Genomic DNA, 22910 nt, shown 5'->3' with positions numbered 1-22910 from the left:
GTAAACATTTTCAGCAGCATTGCATTTACAAGGCAGCTCTGCTGATGCCCAATCAAGAACAACGCCACACAGACGCCTCACAAACTGATTAACTTACAAGATTTACATTTCCAAGGTAAATGTCTTTGTACACCACCGTCCATTATTTATAAAGACAAGCTGCATGTAATAAGAAAAAAAAGAAAAGATATAAATAATGAAGTAAGCAGCACACCATCAGCCTACCTGGGCCGGTGGGGCTGAAAAGTGTCATGTCAGTCTCTCTCAAGTCAGACTAGAAAATGAGTAATTCATTGCTTGTACTGAATCATAAATATTAACCAGAAGTTTTGAGTGTATGTATATCTCAACAAGTAACCCCAGGCACCTGAAAACATAACTGATGAGGGGACAAAGGGTCATGCTGATCTGCCTTGTTGATGTTAAGGATAATTTATACTTTCCCAAGAGGAATTGTGCAAAAAAGTTGTAGTAATTGTGATCAAGAAAAGGAAAGCTTGGAAGAAAGAGTCAAGAAACTTCATAAAGAGCATTGCCCTCTAATCAAGATGTATCAACTATAGGGAGTTGACTTACTCTCAGCTTGTTCACCATTTCCCAAGTCTAAAGTTTGTAGAAAATTATTAAATTAAGAAGACCGATAAGTAGGTCCTAGATACAGATAAATAAATGGAATAATACAGAGATATCATTCTTGGTTCACCAACAAAAAGCATACTGGTGTAGTGGGTCTTGCAACAGTATAAAGTCCCAAAAGGAAGTCTTCAGAAAGTCAAGTCAGACAACTTAAAAGCAGTCCACGCAGGCAAGAGACAAGGGACAAACAACAGTCCAGCACAGTACAGGGAACACCCAATGCAGAGGTCACAGTCACATCACCAGACAGAAAGGTACAGTCAGGTCACCAGATAGATGGTCACAGGAGGGTACAGTCAGGTCACCAGACAGATGGTCACAGGAGGGTACAGTCAGATCACCAGACAGATGGTCACAGTCACATCACCAGACAGAGAAACAATACACTCCCGGGCTGCTGCGGCAATCACACCCCAACAAGTCACTTCCCAGGAATCATCAGTGAAAGAATCAGTTTCAGGAATCCATAAGAGCTGGAAACTTCAGCCAGTCATAGTGACGGTTCCTTTCAGACCTTTTCTAAGATCATGATTAATCTACTTTACTAAGAAAGACTTTAATTAGGATCCTGTAGCACAATTCTTGATAGATTTTCAAATATATATCTGATGCTTGGATAAATTTTAGTGCTTGACTGACCATCACAATGTTAAGCTCAATTTATGACTTCAATACATGACAATATTTAGAGTTAGCCTTTTGATGGGACAATTATTCAAAGTATGTGATGGACTTGTAGGTACACTGATATTCAAATGTTGTAGCAAACTTGATGGTTGCCTCATATTACTTGTGATCCATGGTCTCGTAAGGTTAACAATAATATAGTTTCGTGTATAAGTAACATGACATGACCTAAATCCACTGAAGTGTGTACAGGCCTCACACAAGAGAAGCTGCAAGCCTCTGCTGACTAACAAGAGGACAAAAGGTCTGAAAGAAACCCTCGGGAAGGTAGGCCCAGCGTGTTCTCCGGGTGCTGTACCTCATCCTGGGCACCATGCACGAGGACCTGTGGCACTATACCCTGGGCTGGCCCCCTTCGTGCCCTGCTGGGTCTTGGCTGCTGGCTGAGGGCGGAGTGTCGCTGGGAAAGTCCACGCCTTCATCCTGGGAGTCCTGTCTGGGCAGCTTGGGCGCAGCCTCCTCACTGGGAGACAGTGAGGACGACGACTTTTTCCTGAGCTGAGGTCTTAATGGAGAAAATGGGGAATGGAGGGGAACAGTGGCATCCATAATTTTTTTTTGTTTCCTTACTAGATCCTTTGTATCAGCACTGCCACTTTTACCTGTGCGAGACTCTTTCATTATCCTCTCCTTTATTACTTTGGGGTTGATCTTCTCAATATCCTCCTCCTCAGAAGAAGAAGAGGAAGAGGATTTGTCCACATTGTCTTTTTCTGTGACACGGATCACCCTGACATGTGAGCTGCTGCTTGCTTTCTCATCTCTGACATTTACAACAGTACGATTCACTTCATCTGTCATGGTTACGGGATCAGATTTATTTGGTTTTCCTTTCTTACTTTTTTCTGTAGTCGTGGCATCAAGGTTGCCTGCAGGCAAGGCCTTCTGTGACTCCGGAGGCACGCTGACATAACACTGATTCACAGTGACCTCGGTCTTGACTGTCGGTGAGGTTCGGCCATTGACTGTAATCCTGGCCGAGTAATCTGGCGGCGAGTCACTCCCGTCGTCCCCGACATAGATGGTGCTGGCATGGAATACCGTTCCATCATAATCATCTGGGGATTTTTTCTCTGCAGTGTTGGGAACTGTGTTGGTAACTGCTTTCTGGTCCATATGTTTATGATAGGACTGGGTCACACTCTTCTCCTTGGGTGGTGGAGAAGGTTTGGGGTTGGCTTTTTTGAGGCTTTGTGTCTTAGTGTGGGAGCTGGAAGGACCTGTGGAGGAACCTTGTGTGGAGCTGTGCTGAACTTCAATAACAGTCTTGTAGGGTTCTGTGTTTTGTGTAGTGTCTACTTTTGGGAAAGCTGCATTAGAGAGCACATTCTTTTTGCTGTCCAGAGATTTTATATTAGTATATTCCTTCAACAGGTCTCCGACGCTCTTGTGACGGCGCAGTGTGGCTCCGCCTGTTGTCTCTGACACTTGTGTATCATCTTTGGGAGCGGAGGAGGAAGTCTCCTTTTTCAGGTGTTCTTGGAAGGCAGAGATATGAGCCTTATTGAGTACTACTTCAGAGGACTCCTTCCCAGTACAGTAGACCATTGTAGCAGCAACAGGTGCCTCATCATCAGAAGAAGAATGTGATGAGTCTCCATCCTCATCCGAGGAGTCATTTACCTCTTTTGGCACACTTTCCTTCAAGGGAGGAGTTTCTTTATCACTCAGTGAACCTTTACTCACCACTGTTGTGTCTGCAACACTTGGCTCAACAGAAACTTCAGGTGCTGAAGTTTTGCTGATACTCTTGGGCAGCTCACTGTCAGATGTGTGTCCATTCACTGTGGTGGAGTGGTGGACAGGTGGTTGTGTTTTTGTATTTATGAGGATGTTTGCTTTCACTGTGACTGACTCCTGATCAATAGCTCTAAGAGATTTCTCACTCTTGGCCTTCTTGAGTGTGGCAGGAAGTGATGCAGACTGAGTCCAGTGGGTTTGTAAACTTTGCTGATGTTGGTCATCATCTGTCTTTTTGTTGCTGAAATTTTCCTCAGATTTCTCATCAATCTGATGTATGTTATGAAGAGATTTCTGCCTTGAATAAGCTCTTAAGAAGCTATCCATGGTTCTTTTTCCTTTTGGTGCAAATGCATAGCCTACTGAAGTTCCCAAATTTTGCGGTTTCGAGGTGGGAGGATTCCCGCTGCTCTGGTCCAATTGGCTGTTTATGTTTGCCAGGCTTTGGGACCTGCCAGAACTCTTGAGAGAAGCTGAACTCCAAGTATTGCTGTAACTGATCCTGGTCTGTGCATCGACACTGATGATGGTGGACTGTCTCAGGGTGGTGGGAGTGTCCTCCTCGCTGCTGGAGGGTGTTGTTGCACGGCCCAGGCTGGCCGTGCTTCTGCTGGAGAGTCGCCTGCCGGCCAGGTCTCGTGGGTCAGCCTGAGAGGCCTCATCAGATGCAGAGTCTCGCTTCTTACTGTATACATGAATCGGGGTACTCCTCTTTGTGCTTCGGAGGGTAACTCCAAAGAAAGTCCTGGGGCCTGATGAGTCGGGGTCCCTACTGTCAAAGTGAGATGAGGAGTCTGTGTCAATGAGACTGGAGGTGCTATAGCTGTGTTGGTTACTGAGGGAGACAGGGGTCGGGGGGAGACTCATGCTGGTCACCGTCGCTGCATCATCAAACACCGAGTGGTCGTCGTCGCTGCTGTGTGAGTCAGAGTCTGAGGGAGCCTGAACCTCGGCCACAGACCTTACCTCCTTCATGGTGTAGGGCTTCTCGGTGCCCTTGTTGAGGTTGTTGGTGAAGGCAGCGCGGTCGCCCTGGCTGGTCCGGCCGCCACTTTGGATGTTTTTGCCGGAGTAGGTTAGAGAATTCTGTTTGTGGAGAGGTATTGTTATTAAAGATGAAAAAAGGTTAGTAAACAAAGCAAGAGCAAACTGAAATTACCTGACAGCTGCCCTGGCAATTCAACCACAGGAAGTGATTTCTCCAAATAGTAATTTCATTTTCATCAATGTAAAAATTAACTCCTGACTGATGAATGTTTTGGACAATCAAAAAGTCTGACTACATTGATACTCCTTTAGTTTAATGAAAGCTGACCTTGATAAAAAAAATTCTGAAAGAATGCTGTATTCTCCTTCACTAATACATCACCAAACAAACACAACACCTGTGAGTCTGGCGTGACCAAGCCGAGAGCCAGCCAGCAGGTGAGGAAGACTTACGCTTTTGCCGTGCTTGTCCAAGTTGTTCACTTTCTGGGGGGCAGAGTCAAACTTAGAGGCGAGCCTCCTGACCGAGGGGAGTGTCAGTGACTCCTCTGGGGTTTGGAGAGACCCGTCGCTGTCCAGGGCATCTCGGTCGCTGTATCCGCCCACACTCTCTACAGACCTTCCCAAGTGGGCTGGAGGAGGCCCGTCAAGGCTGCTGCTCACCGAGTTCATGCTGGTGGTGCTCTGGTGGGGGTGGTGGGCAAGGGGGTGGATGTTGGAGACCTTGGCAGCAGGACGGATGTTGTCCATGCTGATGTGGCGCAGGAGCGGCTGCTCAGAGGGCGCCTCTTTCAGGGGCACGGATATGGTGTCCTCACTCACTGTCCGCCACAAGTCGTGTCGAGGGGGCACCAGGTATGCCTCTGTCCCAGGTGTGCAGGTTAGAATAGTGTGCATGACAGGTATATGTGGAGCTTACATCAAATGGTGCCCTGTATGCATCATGGTGTGCTATGACCCCATACAAAATGTTCTGTCCATATGAAGACTGTTGGAATGTAAATGACGGGTTTCCTCTCCTTATCAGAGGCACTTCGCAATGGGACTGGATCTTGCAAATAACCTATACCAGTAAGGTATATGCAAGGATGAGAAGATGGTGAAGAAACTGATAAAAGCCTAGGCAATGAATATAGGAGTTTTAGAATAGGGAGACCATGTGTGAATCAAATTCTTGCAATGAAAATGATAATTGAAAAGTACCTAGAGAAAATATAGGAATCAGTTTACTGCTTTCATGGACCTGAAAAGGGCCTTTAGCAGGGTTGAGAGGAAAGTTTTATGGGATCTTCAGATGCTATATGGCCTGAGAGAATGTATACTTGAAGGGATCTGTGCATGACAGTGTGAGGGAAGAGAGGATGGAGGAAGTAATATAGTTCAAATACTTAAGGACAGTTCTATGGTTGCATGGTAGCATGGAGGGAGAGAGCAGTGAAGGACAGACAGGTAATAGGTCCATTGGAGTCAGTAATGAAACAAAGAAGTTTTGGGGTAAATAAGAACGTAAGGAGTCTGCAAGAGACTGGTTGGCCTATACAAGGCAGCTCCTGTAAGAGTATAAAAAATACTATTATGTATCCTCTCATCTGTCATATGCCTCAGTGACATGGACATAATGTAGCACAGCAACCAATACACAGAAGAAATCAGCTGTGTAAAAGGTAAAGGAGGTGTGTCAGGATGGGATGGAGAAACTAATGGCAGCATGAGAGGTTTGGTATGGGAGTGACAACAAAGGGGGTGAATTGTGGAGTGGTTGAATGGGTGAAGTGTGCTGCTCTGAGACGGTTTGGACATGGGGTGAGAATTAATGAAGTTGACTTTGTAAAGAGAGTACACGAAGGCGGGATGGAGGGAAGGGGTGTCAGCGGGGGGCCACCAGGGAAGTGGATGAACAGAGTGAACAAAAACTGGAGAGTCAAAAGGTGAGGGATTGAGTGTACTGAGAGGGAGTGTCAGAACAGGGAAAGTTTGAGACACCTCTGCCATGGCCACTCCCTTGAGAAAACAGGGTGTAAGAGATACAGACAGACAGATACAGCAAAACCCTCGTGTGCCAAAATTAGCGTTCATGGAATACATGACCTTAAACTAAAATTAGGATTTTGTATTAAAAAAATTATGTTTTCTAAAGCAATAATGTGGCACTGCTCGCATTGAAAATGATAAGAACCTTAGAATTATAAATACAGAACAAATCAAAATGAAGACCCTTCCAACACCCCTCCTTTTACTGTGACCTCCGGGACCCACCAGGCCGGGGGTGGTGGAGCTGCTCTACGGAGCCATCAGAGAGGACAGTGGTGCCCCGCCCTGGAGCGTGGCGGGCGTAGGTCTCCCAGCGGCGCTGTGTCTCCTCGATGGTTCGCTGCAGCCGGGCAACCTCCTGCTCCACACGGGCTGCCTGCACCCAGCGGGGGACACAAGATTACCTTTTACTTTATGAACCTTCTCTTGCCCTCATCCTCATCATGAACCCTCTCTGCCCTCATTCTCTTTCCACAGCATGACTTTTTTTATTAGATGGCCAGACAAGTGCCTCTTATTGGTCTGTTTATTAGTAAGAGAGGAAGGTTCACCTGCTGTCTAAGATTTGACTCCCACATTTTATACACAATTTTAAATCTGACTTCAGAAAACTGGAACTCCAAGGCCAATCAGAATAAAAATAAAGTAATTGTTGTTAAAAATTGATCCATGGCAACTCCAGGCTGAGGGTGACCAGATGAGTCCCTCAAGAAAACCTTAAGACCAAATTTCAACATACAAAAAAATATATATATAGTCTATATTAACTATGTACATATTACTGATCACTTATCTACCTGAATATCCTTGAGTTCGTCCTTCCAATCTCCAGCCCTGCAGGACTCCACCTCCCCAAGACTCTCCGTCCCAGGCTGGGGCTTCCACCGGCCGTCCTTGTGGTGCTCCCCCTCCTGGCTGCTGCTGCTGCTGCTGTGGCTGCCCACTGCAATTCTGATCTCCTGTTTAAGAAAAAAATGCATCTTAGTTTATAAAGAGTGCTGAGAACAGTATTAGAAACGTTTTCTGTATATGTATGATCCATGGCAGCTTTTGCATGGCTTTTAAGGTACTGGGGAGTTATCAAATTGTTGAGAAATGAAAAATCAATGGCCAAGTCTAGAGAGAAAGGCCTGAGTAGGATGACAAAGGCGGTTCAGTGCTTGTTCATTACTTTATCATAATACATATTTCTTTTTTCTTCTGTGAGTTGACTGCTGTATTATTTTTATTTGTTGATACATCTCAGTAAGACCTGTGAGTCTTATAGTCAGTGAACTGGTCATAATGGAGTCCACAGTTCCTCTGATGTAAGCAATGGTCTCCTAAACAACTGAACCCACTACATGTTGACTCATTAGAAAAGATGATTTCTTACAAAGATAGTTTAAGACATGTATTGTACTTGAACGACAGAGAAAACAGGAGCTGGAGTAGATAAGCAGTGGGAGGTGGGAGGAAGCTTAAGTTGTGGAAGATAAACGTAACAAAAAATGCACATATCACAAACATGATAAGCCACATGATTACTGAAACTCTGAAAGGCCGTGTTTTGTCATTCTTACCTATATTGCTTCAGTGAGGAAGGATCAGTGAGGTGATAATTACGATAATTTTTTACTACAGTGATATTCCTTTCTTGCTCCACTGGTCCATGGCCCCCGGAGGGACCAGTCTTAAGCCTTTCATTATTATTCATCAGTCGCGGCAACACCAGTGTGCTATCTTATCACAGTTATCTGACGTCTGTGATCTGCTGTACACCGTTCTGCTGCACCATAAGACTGGAGCCATCAAATGTATCTTTAAAGTCATTATTAAAACTGATCTTGTGTACAGTTGGCAACAAGAGACATTCTACCTACCTACTCAACCTATCCCACTAACTCAGGACAACACACAGCACCCCAAACACCATTATCTCAAACTTCAATGATAAATTTTACTGCCTTACTTAATGCCTCAGGTCGGCAATGTTCCACTTGGCTGCAAGTTTACCCCACACAGTTACATCTTATCTGATAATATCCTCAGCTCTGTCCCTGCAATCTTATTTCCTGAATGAACTGATGTGGGGAAGGGAGGGAGTGAAGGAGGGCACTGGGAGAAGAGCTATGTGGTGGGAGAAAGATGATGTGCTAGAATGTGTGCACTACAATGAGGTTGAAGAGGCAAAAAAAGGGTGACTGATGTTTATGTGGTGTGATGTTTATGTGGAAAGGGTTGGTGAAAAAAATGAAACATATTTTTTGTGGAAAATATGAGATCTGAAGAAAAGTGAGTTAAAAACATTTGGAAATACAATGTTTAACAAATATCTAAGAAAGGTGATTAATACGAATGATTTCTTTATAATCAATACCCAAATTATCTGATCAGAAAGGATTTGGTGGCTTTAAAATTTATGTTTATCCAAAATAATTAAGTACAGCTGGTGGGTGATTGCCTAGAGGATTGCAGTCATCCTATAACTATGTTTATGGAGGATTGCAGCTGATACACTAAATACAGCAGTAAGAGGAAGGAGTGCCGGGGTGGAGTGAGTCAAGGCACTGAAGCCAGGCTCAATGACATCGCCAAATATGGAGTTTGAAAATCGTTGAGCGAGGTTCAAGACTTATCAGCTTGGCCACTTCTCACAGATAGGAAGACACACATGTAATCTTTCTAGTGAGGGGAATAGGGTGGAATGTAGATTTCATGACACAATCTCCTTATATGATTTAAAATGATAAGACGGATTTTTCCCATAACCAGGTGGCGCCACGGTAAAGGATTCAATTTATTACATAGTTATTAATTTGCACTATACACACGGCAGCTTTTGTGGTGGCCTTCTTTCATGACAATGGCCACAATACATGATCTTGTGGCTCAACCCTGAAATTAGTCCCATTCAACCTGCCCTAACCGAATTCCATCATCTGTCTCCCATCACATAGTTCTCTTCCCACTCTCCCAATGCCCTCCTTCACTCCCTCCCATCCCTCAGAAAGTCAAGCTTCACATCATGTAACAATAACAACACAACACAGAAATACATGTCATTCAAAATCATCCCACACAGAGGTGACAAGGTCTGACCCTGAACAGAATGATAACTGTGCTCAGAAAAATGTCTGTCATCTTTCTGACACCAGATCAAAAATTCCAATGATGACCTGAGTGGGTGTCACCTTCATCACACACCACACACTGGGCACAGACCTTGACTGGATCCTTCCTGACAAATGCACAGGAAAAATACTTGCCAGTCTTTGTACCTCTTTGATTACCTGCTTAGCATACCACACTCAACAGAAAACATGATAATCAATCTATTCCTTATCTTTGAATTTATCAATACCACAGACAAGGAATACTTCTCCACACTCTGCCCTATATCCAAACGCCAACCTGAGAAAGTATTCTTAAGAGTGCAACCTGCCTGTGCTCACCCCACCTTAAAAGCACAAAAACAAAGTACTAACAATGCTGGTTTGAACTCTTCATAGAATCTTCCTGCAAGGTAGCCATTACAGCAATCTACGGGTTTTCCTTTCCCAGTGCAGTGACCCGTCCCACACAGCAAGCAACCAAAGCACCACTTGGCAGTGTTGTGCCCTTGCTGGCTGAAAGGGTGGAGCTCAGCCTTCCCATTTTGGTAGTTGTGGTTCACTTCCTGGCCCTTCCTTTACAAGGTTTTCTTAAACATGGGAATAGGTGTGCTATGTACCGGTGTAGAGTCCATACATGGTCCCCAGAAAGTAGAGCAAGTAAGATAGGTGAGTGGCAAGTGAGTGGTTAGAAGCTGTGATCAGTTGTTTATTATTAAGGTTGTACTGCGTGACACCAAACTATTCCCTTGAACTTTGCCCAGGTTACTGATTGGCTGGCTAGTTTTTGTTATCTTTGATAGAAAGAACACCCTACACCATGAAATGATCTTACATTAGTGATATTAAAGATGAAAAATTTGTGTAAAATGAAGTTTAAAATTAAGTCAATGATAAGATGTGGTGGAGGGGATGGAGTGGCTGGGGCTCAAGGGAATGGCTGGCAGCCAATGACTTTAGTATATCAGGGCCATACCCAAGAGCTGTAAAAGGGGGAAGGGGTCTTTTTCCACTCAATGTGGACCTTTGCAGCCACTTGAAGAGCGGTGAGTGGCAAGTGAAGCAAGCAAAATCATCCGGGGGTTTGGGGTTTTGAAATTTTTTTTTTTACATATCTGGGTGCATTTTCCTGTTGTCAAAATGAGTTTTCATCCCAATTTTTTATTTTGACTTTCTCAGAAAGTGGACCTTTTAGAAGATGGGGAAGATTCATCCGACCCCACCCCCAACCCCCCATGGGTATGGCCCTGCATATACAGGAGTTGTGAGCCACACAGCTCTGTGGGTCCAGTGCTATTACTACATTTTGTACTACATTATGATTAGTACTAAAACACTGATAATCTATTATACAAGCAATACTGAAATGACTAGCAATTTCTTTCTTAATATGTAAAGTATTACATTTGGAGGCTTACAAGACTAATTCTAAAGTTCACAATACAATAGGCAGTCATTTCTTATTGGATAGCAATAAAATGCATGGCAATCAAGGTCTAAGTTTATTATTATGCAGTGTTAGCCAGTACACAAGGGACACATGCAGACTACTAAGTAAATACTAATGCTGTTATGTCATAATTCACTAAAAAGCTTATAGTACAACACAGCTTGGCTACACCTGCGGCAAAACTTAAGAGTAGGAAAGGTTGTTAGCAGGTCAAGGAGACTGTGGGGCACCCTAAGAACCCTTCCATGCAATGCCGTGAATGGAGCAAAAGGAAATAGTAGGCCTACCAAGTGATGAGGTCCGCCCAGAACATAAAATAGAATGAGCAGCGCGGCATTTGTCCTCCAGCAAAAAGTCCTGCGTTTAGCCCGGAAGTGTCCAGCAAAGGCGTTTTTTGTGCTTTTTATGAAGTGTCTTTTATTTCATACAAAATTCATTAAGTTTTCATCAAATTTTGGTTGCTGGCTTATCAACTTAACCCGGTAGCAGCGGGGATCATGTTTCTTAATGGTCCCTCCAAGCGAGAAAAATGAGAAAAAAATCACCCCTCACACAAACCATTTCATAATATATATCAAAGCATTTGTGATCAGATTATATATCATCTATTTTGGGGGGTTTATATCATGGCACAAATTTGGCCCATCGCTGCTACACGGTAAAGCCACAAATTTGGCCCGTCGCTGCTACACGGTAAAGCCACAAATTTGGCCCGTCGCTGCTACTGGGTTAAGAAATAGTTTTTTTTCTGAGCCAGTAGCAGATAACGCCACAGATTAAAAGGATTACCGTGATAGCAATGAGGTTTGATGAGCTGTCAGGCAGTAAGCAGCCACTGCCATTAATACAACGATTTACTGATTATAAAGTTAATTATACACAAATATTAATGTTATGAATTATTGTGGGAAGTTATAAAATCAAAATATGAACAAGATGGTTTTAGAAAAATTAATGTAAGTCAAGGCTTCAATAAACATGCCAGGTCCACATGCCATGCTGACTCCCTCCAGGCTAAGAAGGCTGAACACCAAAACCTGCATCACCACACGTACACCTCTGCCTCCCTCCTTCCTTCCTTCCTTTCAAGACCCAACAACTCTGATATGTTTCCTAGTACAAATTCACTTGTCCTGTACACCACATATCTTACTTATTTTCTTTTTTCAGCTCTGACTGGATCACGAGCTGCACATCGACACATCAAGAGGAAGGTGACGTGCAGGTGATCTTAAAGCCTGTCCTGCCAGCCTTCAAGGTCACTTTCAAATTCTCATTGTAATACTGGTGATACAGAAAATGTAATGACCACCACAAAAATATAAAAGTTATTAATGATGCTTCAACAGTAGATCTTACAAAGCTATTCTGCCAATAACTATTTCCTACAACACAGTGTACTAATAACTAGTGTATAATAGTGACTAATGACTAAAGCATCCTCTCTCTTTCTCTCTCTCTCACTGTGCCTCGCCTGTCACAACACCCATCCGGCACACCAGACCAAGCTCAAATATCAGTCCACCTCACCTGGCTTGCAGAACCTCCCTAAACAGGGCACCTTGCAGACCACCTGGTGTTGGCAAAGCACCACAACCATCCACTATAAAGACTTGGCTCTCACTGCCCCTTCCTGGTCCATCAGCGCCAAAGATCAAGCCTGCCTGATCTACTGTTATCTCTGCTATCAGTGGTTGGCTGGAACTGCTATTGTGGGGGACAGAGGAGACAAGGGACCTGCAGGCCTTATCAGTGTCCTGGTATGCTGCCACTCTCTCCAAGATAAGGTATCAGGGAACAGCACATCCATCCTGCTTGGCAGGTTCACTTTAAATAGGAGGAAAAGGGAAGTGATAGTGAGGTGAGGAAGGAAGAAGACAATAGATATCATTGGAATGTGTGGAGGCAGCTTGTGCAGAAAAAGTGTAAAATAAGTTTGGTCTTCATTAATGGAGTCAAGGGTAGGCTCTACACCTTCATGGCCAGGTGCAGTACTTATGTGTCCGTTGTAGTGGCAGGTCATGTACACAGCTGTGAATACAACCATCTGGGAATTTGTTTATCTTTTTTGCATTCTTTCAGGTAAAGCTGAACACAGTCATGCCAGGAGAGTCTAATTCATGAATATGAGAAGACAAACCATTAAACACTATTTCAGGGAACTCTGTACTCATTTTAAAAGTCTCCAAGATACTTTCATGTGTTAGTCTTGTTCTCCTAAATGCTGTTCTCCATTCTGTCCAGGCCCAGGATCTGTTTATCACCCTGCATTGTATCATGTCTTCTTTGGTCCACCTCTATCACCCCTCCCTTGACCACAACCTCTCTCACCCTCACTACATATAGATGTTTCCTTCAGCCGTCTGCCTTATAAAGGATACAAACACAGATTGGTAAAGCCGATGTTTTATGGGCAACCTGGACTTCCACGGCCCACCCAGCCGGTGACCTTCGCAGCACAGTCTTACGTCTGATAAGGAAGTATTTCCGGAGTCCTTTGTCAGGTGTCACAACGCCCTTCCTCTTATCCCCTTGTCAGTGTGATGATCCCTTCACTTTACTGGGCCCTCCTCCACCCTCCTTCCAGGCAGTACATCCTTCAGTCTCATTACTACTACAAATATGTACTGTTGTTGTATGTGTTTACAATAATATATTCATTACAACTGAAAAAAAATTATATAAATGCATGAAATTATTGTCAGGGAATTCTTTTGGTTTTGAAAATTTAATATTGCCTCTTTTATATATAAGCTTTCCAACAAAAGAGGAATTCTTGTGCCAAGTCTTCACTCAAGATAAGGCCGACAGGATCAATTAACGATCCATGTTTCATCACTTTTTGATAATCTTGGCCCTCTCAATAATCCTCCATGCCTAACCCACTCCCTCTTGGCTCTTAAGATAAAATTCCAAACATTCTTAATAAAGAATGGGCATCAGCCTTAAAACATCATGCTTTTCTTGTGCTTAAAGCTGCCCCAAGACTTCAGGGGAGGCTTATTTTTTTGTGGGAGTCTGAGGGAACCACCGATGTCTGACATAGTCTCTAAAACCTCCTCCGTCACTTTGGGCTTCGGGAGTCTAAGGCTTCCCTCTCGACTGAAGGAGGAGAGATAAGGAAGGGACTCGTAGGAGCTGTAATAGTCCGAGGAGGGTTCTGAGGCATGGGAGGAGGTGAGGGAGTAACAAGCTCTTGGGGGATGATGAGCTTGGACACTGTCATTGCCCTTGGCCTTAGACTCATCTTCAAAGAGTGGGTTAAGACTGAACTCCCTGGTGGCCTGGCGTGACCTGAAGGAGAGTCGCGTTACACTGTGCCGCATCACTGCCTCCTCCAGCTCCCCGATCCCCGGCGACTCAGGGAGGAGGGGAGTCACCAGGCCGGAGAGTGGAGAGGCCTGTGTGATGGAGGTGCCCTGACTGCCTGCCTGCTCGACTTTGTCACTGGGAGAGGTTTGTGACTGAGTGGACGGAGTGAACTTATTAGCCCTGAATGATGACCTGCTGCTTGACCTAACACCTCCCTTTGACCTTTGATTTCCTGGTGAGTTTGGTGATGCTGCCCTGCTTTTGTTGAACTTGTCAATGATTGAACTGTGGACTGTACCTGGCTCACCCTCAGATGCAATAGAGGTGTCATCTGTGCCCTGAGAGATAGCTATGGTAGAGGAGGAGGAGGAGGAGGAGTGCTGGGGATTGGGGATGGAGGCTTCAGGTGGTGGTGGAGGAAGCTGTGAATCCTCGTCTCCAGAACCAGACATGCAAGGTGTTTTATCATGCACTTGGGGGACTGCACAGCGTACCTGGCCATTCTTTGTGACTTGTTGGGTGGCGCTGGGCAGGGAGTAGTGTCCGTTGGTCAGCTGGTGTGGGTTGGAGGCTGGGGATTGACTCTGAGGGTGTTTGGGGTGACTTGCATTGTGGTTCCTGCCTCGCGGTGCTGTTTTGGAGGTGCTGCCGCCCACGTAGTAGTCCCGACTGTACCTTCTGAGGTCTTCCTGGGGAGGCATGCCGTCCCGTAGGCTGGGGTCCAGGTCCACCTCGTCACCCCCGGGAAATTCTCTGTGGCAGTATTGGGGTCACGGTTAGCATGGAGATGAACAGCTCTACAGGAAAATCAGGATATTCTAGATACACTATTAATATTCCACCTCAAAAAAATAAACCAGAGACTTAAACATCAGTAAAATAGAGCTAAGCAGATATCATCATCATCATCATCATCATCGTTTAACGTCCATTTATTCCCTATGGTGGGGTTGGACGGGACATGAGCCTCCTCCACTGTTGCTGGTCCATAGCCATTTCTTCTGTGATGTTCAGCCTCCTCATATCTTCCTCCACCACCAGAGCTAAGCAGATACATTCCCCAAACTGCCACACACACGCCACACTCACACAGAAGGGGCATGGCGGGGCTGGAGGGGGTGGTCCGGGGGGCGGGAGTGTGAGAGCCGGAGTGTGAGGCGCTCGGGGGAGTAAGGGTTGTTGGGGAGTGGCACAGCAGCCTCCCACTTGCGGTGTTCCCGGTCTGCTATGGTGCCTGGGGGAGGGGAGACTGTGAGGGTGCAGCTTACTCAGGGAAAATGTACAAAACAAAGTCAGTGATGAGGAATAAATGAATAAACAATAACAATGATACCAATAATACTAATACTAACGCTAATTATGTTAGTTACCTTAGGAGGAAGAAAAAGAGAGGAAGAGAGAAAGAAGAAAGATGAGGAAGGAGGAAAATGAAGGAGATAAGAGGAAGAAAAGAAGGAAGGAAGGAAGGAAAGAGAAGGAAAAGTTCGTGTTTGTGTTGTGAAGGAGATAAGAGGAAGGAAGGAAGGAAGGAAAGAGAAGGAAAAGTTCGTGTTTGTGCTGTGAAGGAGATAAGAGGAAGGAAGGAAGGAAAGAGAAGGAAAAGTTTGTGTTTCTGGAGATTTTTGTTAAGCATACTGCACAGACTTCAGGAAAAATATCATTAAATTGTAAAAGATGATCATGTGACTAAATTAATTGAGTCATTGATTATAAACTTAACAAGAGACTGCACGTGATTCAAGTAAATACTGACCACCTCGCTCAAATGCCTGTTATTGAGGTGCAAATTTTCCATCCATAACATCCATAACTTATCTATCACTAATTTTGAGACTGCAGGGAAGGTACGCTATTTTTCTTAATTAACCAAGTGAAAATTAGCTGAGGAAAATATAACACTGATTTATTACATTATTCTGCAGACTTAACTGATACAAACATTGATCCCGAGAACACAAAATGGGGAGATAGAAAACTGGCAGGCAAGACACACTTTCTCTCATTTCCTAAACCTTGCAGTCAATGCCAAAACCTGAGCTATAAACAAATTACCAGACAGAAAAATAAGGAAAAGCCTTGGAATTTGTACACCAGGATGTTGAGGATTAAGAGTCAGTAAGCCAAGTCTGTTTTTATGAAGTCTGATACCGCCTCAATCCATCACCTTACACAATCACTCTGGCACCTCCCAGCTGCTCCTTATGCCTACCAAAGATAAGCTTGGGTGGAGTTCTGGGAGACTAGCCGCAAAGTATGAGCTTATCAGACATTCCATTCTGGCAAACTTTATCACAGCCCTTACACTGCCATACTACACATTCTTAACACGGTAGCAGCGACGGGCCAAATTTGTGGCTTTACCGTGTAGCAGCGACGGGTCAAATTTGTGGCTTTACCGTGTAGCAGCGACGGGCCAGATTTGTGCCATGCTATAAACCCCAAAAAATAGATAATACATAATCTGATCACAAATGCTTTGATATATATTATGAAATGTTTTTTGTGAGGGGTGATTTTTTTTCCTTTTTCTCGCCTGGAGGGACCATTAATAAACATGACCCCCGCTGCTACCGGGTTAAAGTTCATTCTCTTTATCCTGTCAGACTTAGTTCCTCAGGTATTACAAGCTTCCCAGGTCAGGCAGTAGCAACCAAAAACAGGAAGATGGGGTTGGTGGCACAGACATCCCGGATGTCTGTGCCACTAACTAAATTTTAAGTTTCCATCACTTATCAAAGTTTCCACAACTTATGAGAGCATGCATCTTAACCGTTCATCAGTCACATTGTCTGCCATCCACTGAAACACTATCCCTAACCTCACAGGACAATACTTACTGGATGCTTCATCATCTGCTCCAAGGCCGGAATCCATTTGCAAGAATTAGCATGAAAGTCTTACATCAAAAGCTGTCCTCGAGGCATGAGATTTTGTTTCATCTACACGGGCAAAGGTAAGAAATGAGACCTAGCATCCCACCTGATGCTCCTCCTTCACCTGGCAGAGGACTCACTGTACCGGCAGGACACGAGCTTTACCTGGGGCAGGCTGAGGGGCAGCAAGCGTGGATGCAGAAGGTGGAGAGTCCTGAGGGCGTCCTTCATATTTATGGAGGCAGGAATCCTCAAGGGAGCTAGAGGCATGCAGCTTATCAGTGTGGGGGGCGGAGGGAGGGGCCGGAGGGTTAGTACGGGGGCTTTGGGCTACTGTGGTGTTGAGAAACTTTGAGGTGTGGAGATCGCAGGACTTTGTCAATGTTAGGTCCTCGTCACTCTCTTTATCACCATTGTCAGAGGAAGAGGAGGAAGAGGTATTGTCATCGTGGCTTGACGGGCTGTAGTGAAGGTTGAGGCTAGCACCATGTACAGAGGGGGAGGGCAAAGGGTCAGCACCAGAAGCACCCAAGTCACAGGTTTCCTTGTCAACTATTGAGGAGTGCTGCCCAAGCCTACTAGATGCCTGGCCGTACTGACCGGGCAGGACTCCCACAACTCCACCACCACCACCATCACCACCACCACCAGCACAGTCTACCGCATCTAGTTCCTCATGCACACTAGCCTCTGAAGCAATGGCAGCATTAGACAACAGCACCAGTGGACTTCCTTGGCCCTCCAGAATGGTCCCGGGGTCATGCACCTCCTCCAAGGCTCTGCCAAGGCTGCCAGACTCTCCCGGGCCAGTACCTGGCTTGGTGGGCACCTGCTGGATGTCCTCCTGCTCCCCGTCACCGCTGTGTACACCTGGGGGTTTGGTTAATGGCTCCTCAAGCTTGAGGCGAGACGATGTGGTTAATGCGTTGGTGGAATGTGTGCGGGATGAGTTGTCTGTTGGGTGAGGGCCAGCTGGGGGTGTCCTGTGGGTGGGCTTGCTGTCTGGCCTCCCCTTGAGCTGAGGGAGACACCGCGCCTGGTTAGTCGCCTCACTCGCTGAGCTGCACATTGTCAAGGCTCATACAATGTTATGCCATGTTTGTGAATGTTGTCATTGCTCTGTTAATGTTTGTATTTTAGTTGTTACTGGACTGAAGCAGATTTTGCACACATTTTTTTTTGACTGGTTACATTACCAACAAGTAAATTAGATTCTACAGATGTTAATGGTAAAATGAAGACAATTAAAAAATTCAGCAAATACATTAAAGCAACAAGTTCTCTGTCTACACACACATGCAGGAAATATGTAATTCCTTTGGCAATGCCGTGATCTCACATAAATAAGCATGGAATGGGACATGCCAAACACAGCATACGCAAGTGAGAACACAATAAAATATCAAAATCAAAAAGAAAACATTCATCATGGAGGAGGCTGCTGAGATAAAAATTAGGAGAAATTAATGATACGTTCTTAGGCTGACTCTCTCTGTACTCTTCTTCATACAACATAAGTTGCAATGTAAAGGATAAACAACAACACTGCCTCATCAACCCAGAAGGTGTTGCCAGGTGTCCTGAGGATGTCTTCAACATTTTAACATTCATATCCTTGTCTTGCATTTTTTTTTGTTAATACAAGATATTAGCAGTCAGATTACATCTGTTCTTCACATTCATATTTCAAAATCTGCACATTTTTATCATAGTTATTTAAAGTTGGTATGGGAGAGTCAGCAAATCCAAACATGCTGCAAAACAAACAAAACCAAAACAAAACAAATAAAACATCTAGGTGCTGTGTGGCAGGAGGGAGGAAGAAACACTAAGGAGGAGTGAGTATCAGAGATATTACTGGCGTTTCACTCAGGGCTGCAGGAGGAGGGGAGTTGAGTCGTCCACCCGCGCTCGGCCCCAGCAGCAAAAGAGGAAGCGCTGGAGGAGGTTTGGGCAGGAGCGAGGTGTGCCATCGCCCCCCTGAGTCACAGGTGGGAGGGGCTGTGAGTCACCCTGTCACACACACACACACACACACACACACACACACACACACACACACCTAAACACTATTCACGCCGTTCTCTTGCACTGCTTGGCTTTTGGTCACAGGCTCATTAAAACAATCTTCTTGAAACTTGACTGCTTGACTTCCAAAGTAGACTCATCTAAATGATGTTGCAAGCTCCATGTTCACTAGTGTACATCGTACTCATTCAAAGAAATATATATACCTTCCTGGGTGTAGTGCATCAGCTGTATTTACTTTATTATCTTGCAAAAAAAAGTATGCATTCATGAGCTAATGAAGTTTATGTTTCAAAGACTGAAAGTTAAAATATCAAGAAAGTGGGTGTCTGATGTAGTCAGTGTAGTGCAGCATAAACTGTGTAGATTATTGAAAAATATAATGACTGTGTCATTACATTGTAAATTCAAACAAGCAAGGAGATATAATTTGTTGATGAGCACCTATTTTTGTATCATTATTATTATCTTCTTCTTCTTCTTCTTATTATTATTATTACTTTGGCATTATTTATGACAAAATCATTTGCTCAAGAGCTTTAGGTTGATATGTTTGGCAGGGTCATACAAGTCCTAATTAAGAAGAAATGTGCACACACATGGACACAGGAATGTGTTCAGCTCACTCCTCAAGTCTTGAAGATAATTTTCTTAGCATTTCATCCTGTGGATAAACCTTGGGCTGCTGACAACTTAAAAAAATGCAAAGAATAATTATTGACATCACTGAGTCTCCTGGAACCTTGAAAACTTTCCCTTTTCAGATCCACACAAGAAGTACACACCTGCTGGTTGGACTGTGGCCGAGACAGTCGAGAGCCATCCTGGCGTGGCAGTGGTGTGCCCTCGGGAAGCACCTTCACCTGGCACCTGCAGGTGGTGGTGGCAAGGGTGCTGGTGGCGGTGGCAGTCACCTCCCCAGCATCAGCCAGCGTGCAGTCTGTGAGCCGCAGTGTCCACGTCCCGTACTGGTCACTCTCTGGCAAGGGAGGAAAGACGCTACATAAACAAGTACAAAAACTTTTACTTAGTAGATGTAACATATATCTACAATGGTTTTCAAATATGTAAGGGGTCAATACACATGACTCAAACCATGAATAAAATAATACTTGATATACCTTACTTACATATAAGTTGATTGCATGTAAGGCTGATCCCTCAATAATATCGTCCTCAAATTTCTTCTATATTGTGTGCAAAATTGACTATGGTTTTTCAAATATACATAAGATCCATGTCTGAACTTGAACAAGTGGGGTAGAAAATACTACTTAACAGATTTCAACTCTCCAGGATCCTGATAAACAAAGTGCTCAGAAAAGAACCCTCGGAGCAAATGACTTCTCAGCAGCCATGTCATGCTCAGGTAAGATGAGGCGTCTGGTGGAGAATGATACACACGTGCCAACCCTTAAAAAATGAGGTAATGCTGTCCTACAGTCCCTCAGACAATGAACTTTTGTATACTTGTTGTAGATGTATAGAAACACAACTGACAACATAGATGGAAAGCCATATACACACATATTTTTGTTTCCTTAACTAGGTCTTCTTGCATTTCAACAAAGCCTTGTAGTGGTTTGATGCACAAGTGACACTAGGCTGTGCAGGAAGCTGTGCATGATTCATGACATGCGTCACGCACCTCCTGCAATGCTTGTCACATGTGTATTATTCTCCACAAGAAATCAGCATCATCTTACCTATAACTCTGAACGTGATTTATGGAACTTTATAAAAATGGTGCCTGAGTATCATTCTCTGCCTGGAGTTAGCAACCTCTCATCTATAACTTTGAACGCGATATCTGGCATTTTATGAAAACGGCACTTGTGTATCATTCTCCACCCAGGGCCTCAAATGCTCATGTGTCCAATCCTTATCATAACTATGTGAAGCTAAATATGCCTTCCACAAAAAGTTAAGCATAAAGTTTTTGTCATTTACAATGATTATTTATATTTATAAAAAATCATCATCATCAAGTTGGTTATGTTTCAGGCACACATTTCCAAGACTTGACCTGAGGCGTCCCACTCACCTATGGCCAGGCGAGAGGACGGCTCCAACAGGTGCTTGCCGTGGGAAAAGATGACCCGAGGCTCTGGGTGGCCCTGCACCTGGCACTGAAGGCTCAGCTCCCCACCCTCCTCCACTGTGGTGTCCGTCAGGCCCTTGGTGAAGGTGGGCCGCTTACCTGGCCGTGCGCTGGCTGGTGGGGCCACGAGAATGTGAGGCAAGGTGGGGTTAGCACAGGAAAAAAATGTTAAGTCTGCCATGTTTACACAGTTGTGGGAGAGCACATGTATTTTCCATTTGTCTGAATGCCATCCATTCTGCCATATAATTGAAAATAAGTAGTTCTAGTGTATTTTACTGCTTTAAATTGCTTTGCCATATTCCCAAAAGTTATAGTATAAGAAAAAGTACTCCAAAGCAGCTTGAAAAGTGGTAACCTATATCAATCTGGATTTCTAAGAGATTCCTGAGGGAGAGTAATTCCTTTCAAGCAGCAAACTCAGCATAAAGAAGCGAGTGTTGTTATGAGCAGGAAGTATTATTTATTTCCTGCATCCAACAAGACTGAGTGCTTTTTTATTCCTCGCGTGAAAAGCAACTTTTACATGAGAGTGAGATTAATATTGACTTAATAAAAGCATGGCGCCTTAACATTACAAGTCACGAAATTGCACATCAAACTCTTTAAGGGAGGAAGTGAAGTGGACGGTAACCTTTGTAGTGCACTCGGCAGAACGCCCAGACACAGTGTGAGGTGGTGTAGGCGGCGGCGGCGTACACTCCAGCAGCATTGGGAGTCATGTTGTAGAGGTGGAGGTGGTGCGTGGGGCCTCGCCGCCACGCCCACGCCTCCTGATGCCCGGCACGCACCAGCGACCCGTTGTGGTACCAGGTTATCCCTGCAGACACATCTTTCAGAATACTTCACCAACAGGCAGTTCTTTAAAACTTGTTAAATGACTGATCTAGACCTTTCAGGCAACTATTAGGGACAGAAAACAATGAAATGAGTCTTACAATAGCAATGGCTGCATTTAAAGAATTCCTGGTCCTCTGAATCTTTATCCTCTTTATAGAAAACCCAGACCTTTCTCTCTTTCTCAAAAGAAAATTCAGCCTTCAGAACTCTCAAGTGTTTCCCTCACCCATGGGCCTCTTGGTGTTGAGGGCGCAGGAGAGCCTGAGTGTGCGACCTTGAGGCACAATGCAGTCCTGGGGCGTCTCCACAAACCAGACAGTCTCGCTGCTGCTCTTGGCTTCACTGGGGAGCGGCACCTCCAAGGGTGGACTCAGGATGGTCAGGTCTTCCACTGGGGAGGTCAGGGTCTTGGGAGGGGACTTGTCAGACGCTCTGGAGGATGGTGTGGTGGCGAGGGAGAGGTTTCTGGGGGCAATAAATGGAAATCAGAAAAAATGTTCAATGTCTGTCGTGTCTTAGTTTTAATATAAATTATGGCAGTATCTTCTATTTCAAATGTCTATAGTTGGGTTACCAGGCTGACAGTCTCTATTAAGCTATGCCTTTTGTCTATGATCAGAAAAAGTAGAGATATCCCTGCAGTGGACTAGTAATGGATGAATATGATGATCACTGTTCCCTGGTTATAGTGACTGAACAAGAATCATGAAATATAATAACCGCTGGCAAGATTTTATAAAAATTCCTATACAGTTTGAATTTCCAGGTAATACCACACACACTGCGATGCCACACACCTGGGCTTGGGGATGGGCCGCTCACTGTCTGACACTGATTCAGAGTCCCTGGGAGACCCTCTGGCTGGCCTCCCATTGTAGTGTTCACTGGGGTGTCGGGTGTGTTGGGGCAGGGTGTGGGGGCGTGAGGGAGTGTTGTGGGAGAGGTGATGGGGGAGGGGGGATCTTCTAGCAGACACACGACTCGCTGAGCTGTAGTCGACGGTGTACTCTCTGTCCTGCTGCCCAAACTCAGCAACAATCTCTCCTGTCGAGGAAGGTGATGTGTTGATTTTAGTATTGGTGGCTGGAAGGCTGCCTGAAATGGTGAGTCAGCTGCACAGATGTAAGAGCAAG

At 44.7% G+C, this 22910-nt stretch overlaps 1 protein-coding gene and 1 long non-coding RNA gene across 13 annotated transcripts in view; one reads left to right on the top strand and one right to left on the bottom strand.

The window, feature by feature from the left end:
- Positions 1-22910, bottom strand: part of LOC126987969 (uncharacterized) — a 146847-nt gene that overhangs the window by 7064 nt on the left and 116873 nt on the right. For 7 of the 11 annotated variants that reach the window (XM_050845663.1, XM_050845662.1, XM_050845661.1 and 4 more), the window contains 12 exons: positions 22575-22821; positions 22004-22242; positions 21572-21757; positions 20881-21051; positions 19622-19815; positions 16974-17826; positions 15025-15169; positions 14430-14688; positions 6879-7040; positions 6307-6457; positions 4504-4913; positions 1622-4149 (listed from right to left, as the gene is read on the bottom strand). In XM_050845663.1, the coding sequence (XP_050701620.1) occupies positions 1657-4149; positions 4504-4913; positions 6307-6457; positions 6879-7040; positions 14430-14688; positions 15025-15169; positions 16974-17826; positions 19622-19815; positions 20881-21051; positions 21572-21757; positions 22004-22242; positions 22575-22821 (5510 nt within the window). In that variant the 3' untranslated portion in view covers positions 1622-1656. Of the gene's footprint in view, positions 1-97; positions 160-1621; positions 4150-4503; positions 4914-6306; positions 6458-6878; positions 7041-14429; positions 14689-15024; positions 15170-16973; positions 17827-19621; positions 19816-20880; positions 21052-21571; positions 21758-22003; positions 22243-22574; positions 22822-22910 lie in introns of all 11 variants that reach the window. The other 4 variants (XM_050845668.1, XM_050845666.1, XM_050845667.1 and 1 more) reach the window with 3 other exon arrangements.
- LOC126987974 (uncharacterized) lies at positions 7047-20987 on the top strand. 2 transcript variants are annotated; one of them, XR_007741308.1, is made up of 6 exons: positions 7047-11881; positions 12126-12609; positions 16761-16888; positions 19601-19847; positions 20133-20205; positions 20841-20987. It is a non-coding gene; the product is annotated as an uncharacterized LOC126987974 (long non-coding RNA). The 2 variants fall into 2 exon arrangements; XR_007741309.1 differs by lacking the exon at positions 16761-16888.

Source organism: Eriocheir sinensis, chromosome 67 (assembly GCF_024679095.1).
Source record: "Eriocheir sinensis breed Jianghai 21 chromosome 67, ASM2467909v1, whole genome shotgun sequence".
Taxonomy (NCBI): Eukaryota; Metazoa; Arthropoda; class Malacostraca; order Decapoda; family Varunidae; genus Eriocheir; species Eriocheir sinensis.
The sequence above is the reverse complement of the archived record's forward strand: the minus strand, read 5'-3'. Positions and strand labels throughout refer to the sequence as shown.